The 8,089-nt window shown below is 45.9% G+C and overlaps 1 protein-coding gene across 1 annotated transcript; it reads right to left on the reverse strand.

Moving 5' to 3' along the window:
• Window positions 1-16: 16 nt before the first annotated feature.
• On the reverse strand, window positions 17-7,871 carry LOC311121080 (serine-rich coiled-coil domain-containing protein 1-like; the record flags this gene model as incomplete). The annotated part of the gene is made up of 2 exons (XM_084195610.1): window positions 7,749-7,871; window positions 17-458 (listed from the first exon to the last, which is right to left on the reverse strand). A coding segment is annotated over exon 2 (417 nt), but the record flags the coding sequence as incomplete, so codon positions are not given.
• Between the last annotated feature and the right edge of the window lie 218 nt (window positions 7,872-8,089).

The following is an 8,089-nucleotide window of genomic DNA, read 5'->3' on the forward strand; positions in this document are numbered from 1 at the left end:
TGGCCGTGGAGGACACCTTCTCAAAGTCCTCCGTCTGCGAGCGGGTGATCTTCTTCTGCCGGTGGCCCCCGAAACCAAAGGAGTGGCGCGTCTTGGCCCGTGGAGGCCCAGCGCCATCGTGGAAGCCCAGATGAGGGTTGGCCTGGCTGCCGTTGGCGTCCTGGGCTGGGTCTAGTGGAGGGGTCTGGATGCGTGGTGGTTCGCTGTTCCTCTTGCTGCCGAAGCGGATGGAGGGCGTGCGGAACAGGCTGCGGCGCTTGCCCGTGCTGCTGTTGCTAGAGTTGGTGCTGGAGGGGGACGAGGTGTGGATGCCATTGCCCACGCCGCCTGAGGACGGGGAGGAGGGCAACGAGTTCTGCCTCTTACTCACGCTCCGCCTGAAGATGGGCAGCCTGGAGACGAGCGTGGAGCGGCGCGACCCTGATTCGCCCATCAAGGTTAAGCAGCAGTCAGTGACTCTGTAAAACAGACATCCCATCACAGTCAGAGACTGAGACACAGCAGAAGGGCTTCAGGTTGATTTTTAAAAATGGTCCCATCAAGGGATGAAACCACACACCCTCCACAAACACCACAAACATAAGTCTGGAGACACACTGTCCAATTTACTGTGTGCATTTGTAAAAGGGTGAACAATGAACAGATCTTATGGAAAGCTTGAGAGAAATGTACCATTTTACAAACTACTCAAACTATTAGTGTACAAGCATAATGTAGTTTACTACAAATGTTTAGTGAAAATGGTGTACAATATGTGTAAGATACATAGCTCTGGTATTGTGTAGACTCTTTAGAGAGTGGCAGAGAGCAGAGATAGGCCTAGTCATTTCAATGCAATAAATATATCCCATATAGCAGCCTTCACAGACACATCTCAATTTAAAACTGAGGAAACATTTGTCTGTAAACCTATAATTTCAAGTAGGCTATAAATGAATTGGAATAAGCTGGGCTATAGGTTAGGCTACAGACTGGACTAAGCCTATGTGGTAATACGTTGTTTTACCCATGGGCCTTCAGGTAAGGAATACTTCCAAAGGGTGCAAATTCCTATCCACCTACTATTCACTTTAAAATATCTTTCAATCAATAGGACAGAGAAAAATCCAGTTTGACCAGTAGGCAGTTTTGTGAAGACAATAGCCTTTAAGTTGGAAACATTTGTGGAAATCCCTACATGGGTGATGCTAGATCAATGTACGAAGGCGAATCTGCTCATCATTGCAAAGCATTATGACATCAAAGTTGCACATGCCGATTCAAAAGCAGTAGTCAAAGAGTTAGTCTATACTGATTTGGTGGAGGAGGAAGTTGATGAAAAGGGTCTTACAGGTAGTGGCGTGAGTCCCGTAGACGTGCAGCTGAGGGAGTTTGAACTAAAGGCAAAATTGGAACAACATTACATTAGAGTTGGAGCACAGGGAAAGACAACAAGAACGTGAACATGCAGCCAGACAACAAGAACGTGAACACGCAGCCAGACAACAAGAACGTGAACACGCAGCCAGACAACAAGAACGTGAACACGCAGCCAGACAACAAGAACGTGAACACGCAGCCAGACAACAAGAACGTGAACACGCAGCCAGACAACAAGAACGTGAACACGCAGCCAGACAACAAGAACGTGAACACGCAGCCAGACAACAAGAACGTGAACATGCAGCCAGACAACAAGAACGTGAACACGCAGCCAGACAACAAGAACGTGAACACGCAGCCAGACAACAAGAACGTGAACACGCAGCCAGACAACAAGAACGTGAACACGCAGCCAGACAACAAGAACGTGAACACGCAGCCAGACAACAAGAACGTGAACACGCAGCCAGACAACAAGAACGTGAACACGCAGCCAGACAACAAGAACAGGCACTAGAGCATGACATTGACGTTGGGGACTGCCCCAATCAAACAAATTCCACTGAGGAAAATCATGAGAGGAAAGTTACTACGGATATTGCAGGAGTTTCCCCTTGAAATCAGACATGTCCGTGGTAAGGACAACTTGGTTACTGATTGTTTTTCAAGGGTGGGCAGTTGATAAGTAATGTGTTTTGTGTTTAGCCAGTGTGTAGCCCTGGCTCACAATTTATTTTGACTGTACATTTTGCGTTATAGAAGCGTACGTGACTTTTTCACTCTGGATAAGAGCGTCTGCAAAATGACTAAAATGTAAATGTAAATGTTAACGGGGAAGGTGTTACAGGTTTTTCCATGTATGTTTAGAGGTTGTTCTTCAGCACGTATAGCTTGTTAGCACGTAGGGCACACTGATTGGTGTCACCTTGTTAGTCAGTATGTGTGACACCTGTCCTGGTTGCCATCGCTTTAGTGGGAAGGTGTTTCACCTGTGCTGGCCCAGGTGCTATTTAAGAGTGGCTGGCCCAGTGCTCCAGTTGTCTTGCGAGATGTGGAGGGTCAACCACTAGTTGGCGCTCCCTATTCCTAGACAAACAAATCCTTTATCTGTTTTCATTTTGCTCCACTTTTTGGTTTACTTCCTGTCTTTAAGTTTGGTCTGGGGTTTTTCCTTTTGTTTGCCTCTTAGTGGGCAAATTTAGTGGGCGCTCATGGTGGGTGACTTCAGTCCCAGTTGTTGTTGCTAGTCAACTTTCAGTGGACGCCCCCATGAGTGTCTTTCAGAACCCCTCCTAAAACCCCACCTGTTTCGTTTTGGTTGTTCGTGACTCTTCGTTAGTTCCCCCTTCTGTTTGAGCAACAATTTTTGGTTTCTTGCTACGGAACGTAACAGTACCAACATGTTCACATTTCTAAAGTAAAGTTAGACCTACCAATTAGTTAGTGTTTTTACTGATATCAAGTTTGTTTATTAATTATTATGTCCCCTTTCCTCTGGCTCGACCCGACCCTCCTGCTCCGTGGCTGAGTGACTCATTGCGAGTTTACGGGTAGCTGAGCGAAAATGGAGGAAAACTAAACTTCCGCAGGACCGATCATCCTTTCACTACCTCCTCTCTACCTTCTCTTCCACTGTGTCTGCTGCTAAAGCCACTTTCTATCACTAAGTTTCAAGCTTCCGCCTCTAACCCTAGGAAACTCTTTCCCACCTTCTCCTCCCTCCCTAATAATCCACCCCCCTCCCTCCTCCCTCTGTGGATGACTGTCAACCACTTTGAAAATAATGTTGAATACATCCGCTCCTCATTCACTCAGCCTATTGAGTCCACTGGTCCTACTCACACAGAACAACCCTACGCCTTGACGTCTTTCTCCCCTCTCTCTCCAGATGAAATCCTGCGACTAGTGAGGTCTGGCCGCCCGACAACCTGCCTGTTCAACCACATCCCCTCCTCCCTTCTGGAGACCTTCTCCCATTCCTCACTTCCCTCATCAACTCATCCCTGACCCCTGGCTGCGTCCCCTCTGGCCTGAGTCACTCCCCTCCTCAAGAAACCAACACTCAACCCCTCTGATGTCAAAAGCTACAGACCGGTATCCCTTCTTTCCAAAACACTTGAGCGTGCTGTCTCTGACCAACTCATTCACCATCTCTCACAGAATTATCTTCTTGACCCTAACCAGTCAGGCGTCAAGACGGATCACTCAACCAAGACTGCTCTTCTCTGTGTCACGGAGGCTCTCCGCACTGCCAAACTGACTCTCTCTCCTCTGTTTTCATTCCCCTAGATCTATCTACTGCCTCCACCCTCTCAGGGCTGGGCGTCTCAGGCTCTGCACACTTTTGGATTGCATCCTACCTGGCATGCCGCTCCTACCAGGTGACGTGGAGAGGATCTGTGTCTGCACCATGTACTCTCACTACTGGTGTCCCCCAGGGCTTTAAAAATATTATGCAAATGAGATGACTGCATTAAAATATAAACAGTCGGCTATAGGCCTATTTCAATCATATTGAAATACATTTCATGTTCAATCAATTGAGTTCTATTTTGTTACTTGTAGGCTACTGTGTGTATTTGTCTCAATATACCCTCAGTGTATAAAACATTAGGAACACCATCCTAATATTGAGTTGCACCCCCCTCCTTTTGCCCTCAGAACAGCCTCAATTCGTCGGGGCATGGACTCTACAAGGTGTCGAAAGTGTTCCACAGGGATGCTGGCCCATGTTGACTCCAATGCTTCCCACAGTTGTGTCAAGTTGGCTGGATGTCCTTTGGGTGGTAGACCATTCTTGATACACACAGGAAACTGTTAAGCGTGAAAATCCAAGCAGCGTTGCAGTTCTTAACACACTCAAACCGGTGAACCTGGCACCTACTACCATACCCCGTTCAAAGCCACTTAAATATTTTGTCTTGCCCATTCCCCCTCTGAATGCCACACATACACAATCCATGTCTTAATTGTCTCAAGGCTTAAAAATCCTTCTTTAACCTGTCTCCTCCCCTTCATCTAGCCTACAGTGATTGAAGTGGATTTAACAGGTGACATCAATAAGGGATCATAGCTTCACCTGGTCAGTCTATGTTATGGAATGAGCACTCAGTGTATTTCATGATGTGTGCAATGATGAGCAAAATCTGTGATTTAGTGCATTTTTATTGGGTAAGCATTATAATAAGCCGCCTCAGTATTTGCCGCTGCAGGTAGGGCTGGGCGATATGGCCTAAAAATCAGCTCTATCTTTTTCAAACTTATGGCCGATTTACGATATACACTGCTCAAAAAAATAAAGGGAACACTTAAACAACACAATGTAACTCCAAGTCAATCACACTTCTGTGAAATCAAACTGTCCACTTAGGAAGCAACACTGATTGACAATACATTTCACATGCTGTTGTGCAAATGGAATAGACAACAGGTGGAAATTATAGGCAATTAGCAAGACACCCCCAATAAAGGACTGGTTTTGCAGGTGGTGACCACAGACCACTTCTCAGTTCCTATGCTTCCTGGCTGATGTTTTGGTCACTTTTGAATAATGGCGGTGCTTTCACTCTAGTGGTAGCATGAGACGGAGTCTACAACCCACACAAGTGGCTCAGGTAGTGCAGCTCATCCAGGATGGCACATCTATGCGAGCTGTGGCAAGAAGGTTTGCTGTGTCTGTCAGCGTAGTGTCCAGAGCATGGAGGCGCTACCAGGAGACAGGCCAGTACATCAGGAGACGTGGAGGAGGCCGTAGGAGGGCAACAACCCAGCAGCAGGACTGCTACCTCCGCCTTTGTGCAAGGAGGAGCAGGAGGAGCACTGCCAGAGCCCTGCAAAATGACCTCCAGCAGGCCACAAATGTGCATGTGTCTGCTCAAACGGTCAGAAACAGACTCCATGAGGGTGGTATGAGAGCCCGACGTCCACAGGTGGGGGTTGTGCTTACAGCCCAACACCGTGCAGGACGTTTGGCATTTGCCAGAGAACACCAAGATTGGCAAATTCGCCATTGGCGCCCTGTGCTCTTCACAGATGAAAGCAGGTTCACACTGAGCACATCTGACAGACGTGACAGAGTCTGGAGACGCTGTGGAGAACGTTCTGCTGCCTGCAACATCCTCCAGCATGACCGGTTTGGCTGTGGGTCAGTCATGGTGTGGGGTGGCATTTCTTTGGGGGGCCGCACAGCCCTCCATGTGCTCGCCAGAGGTAGCCTGACTGCCATTAGGTACCGAGATGAGATCCTCAGACCCCTTGTGAGACCATATGCTGGTGCGGTTGGCCCTGGGTTCCTCCTAATGCAAGACAATGCTATACCTCATGTGGCTGGAGTGTGTCAGCAGTTCCTGCAAGAGGAAGGCATTGATGCTATGGACTGGCATTGATGCCATTCCCCAGACCTGAATCCAATTGAGCACATCTGGGACATCATGTCTCGCTCCATCCACCAACGCCACGTTGCACCACAGACTGTCCAGGAGTTGGCGGATGCTTTAGTCCAGGTCTGGGAGGAGATCCCTCAGGAGACCATCCACCACCTCATCAGGAGCATGCCCAGGCGTTGTAGGGAGGTCATACAGGCACGTGGAGGCCACACATACTACTGAGCCTCATTTTGACTTGTTTTAAGGACATTACATCAAAGTTGGATCAGCCTGTAGTGTGGTTTTCCACTTTAATTTTGAGGGTGACTCCAAATCCAGACCTCCATGGGTTGATACATTTGATTTCCATTGATAATTTTTGTGTGATTTTGTTGTCAGCACATTCAACTATGTAAAGAAAAAAGTATTTAATAAGATTATTTCATTCATTCAGATCTAGGATGTGTTATTTTAGTGTTCCCTTTATTTTTTTGAGCAGTGTATATCAATTTTGTAAAAACGTTTTTTCTAAATAAGCTTTGTTGCACAATTAAAGGTCAATACACTGCATTTCAAACAGTCGGGAATAATATGATGAATTCAGGGCTTGTAAAATTATAGCCTACCTAGGCTAAATATAAACCTTCAACCAAAAGACCTACTAATAATGTAATTATTTTTATCAAAATAGTTTAACCTGCTTTTTTGCAATAATCACTGATTGGCAAACAATGTTAATAAATCAAGCACTTAATACACTGTCATACCTATGCTTGACAGTGCTGGTGAATGGCCAAGTATCCACTACCTGTTGCTTTGTTTTCTCATGATTGATGTTGACAAAGAGGTCTTGGAAATTGGAATTGCTGTTCTGAATCCAAAATGCAACCAACACAAACATGCCATAGACCGCATCCCAAATGGCATTATTCCTTTACAGTGCACAACAACAGAAGCCATTGTCATTTCATTTAGACCAAGTCTGTATCCAGGCAATGTGCCTTTTTTGGGGGCTCCCGAGTGGCGCAGTGGTCTAAGGCACTGCATCTCAGTGCTTGAGGCGTCACTACCCCTGGTTCGATTCCAGGCTGTATCACAACCGGCCTATAGGGCGGCGTCGTCTGGGTTTGGCCGGTGTAGGCTGTCATTGTAAGTAAGAATTTGTTCTTAACTGACTTGCCTAGTTAAAAAAAGTTTAATTAAGATGGCTTGAGATGCTGCTACTATTGCCTGTGTTCAACTAGTCAAGTTATGTAAGTCCCACAGTCTCATTATTCACAGACCTTCGCCTACATAATTCTCCCCCCTTTTAATATTAATGGAAGAAACAAGGTGTGTAAAAGAATGTGACTGATGGGTGTTTCCTGAATGACAACAGCTTACAATGTAACAACAACAAAAACTCAACCAGATACTGTACTGGAACTGCTATTGGCTTCATGTAATGAATTACCTAGATATGCGTCATCTCACTAAGCACATTAACCATTGGCTGCTATATGACTCCAAAGACAATACTTTTTACCGATTTCAATTCAAGACATATATAGATACATCACACTTCATCTTATCCTATCCTAACAAGACTAGTTCGGTCTTCAGTTGAATGCAATGCAGTAACTAGGTAATAACTAGGTAGTAACTAGGTAACTATAATGTAATAATCTGGGTATATTGATAACTAACTAGATGTAAATATTGATTAACTTCAGGTATTAAATTGTCGCTAGCTAGCTAGCTTCAATCTCTGCACGCAGGGATGGCAGCTCGATCTGTCAAACCGTGTCGAAGCTGTACGTGCCAATGTCCAACCATAATCTCAATGTTATTCATGGTGAGGACCCATGGTCCGGGCAAGTAATTCAGAGCAAATACTGCCATGATACTAAAGTTACAGACGACGACTCAAATCTAGTTATCACCGCGCTGTTTTTAGTTGACAAGCGAGGTACGTGTGAGCGCTCCTGCCCCGGCGAAAAAGCCGCAGCTAACTTAACTAGCTAACGTTAGCGAATGTTTTACCTTCAGCTGAATTCCAATGTCTAGGCCGCTCCTTCCAGTGACAGACGAAGCTCGTCTGAATATAATTAAACCTCTAATGTGCTACCACATGGAAATTTTACAGAAATAGCAAAAACTATACAAAATAATCTATCGCACAAATGCACCTCAATGACGTGGAATCGCTCACATCCTCTCTTCCGTATTACACAGACCACGAGAGTGCGTGACGTGCACCTCACACCTCCTTTCCTGAAGACTGAGCAGCACACTCATGAAACTGGTGATGCTTCTGGTTCAATTGCTGATCATGCCATTGAGCTATGGATTATGCTGGGCTCATTATCAAACAACAGTATGGC

Source organism: Coregonus lavaretus (genome assembly GCF_964263955.1).
Source record: "Coregonus lavaretus genome assembly, contig: HAP1_SCAFFOLD_8276, whole genome shotgun sequence".
Classification (NCBI taxonomy): Eukaryota; Metazoa; Chordata; class Actinopteri; order Salmoniformes; family Salmonidae; genus Coregonus; species Coregonus lavaretus.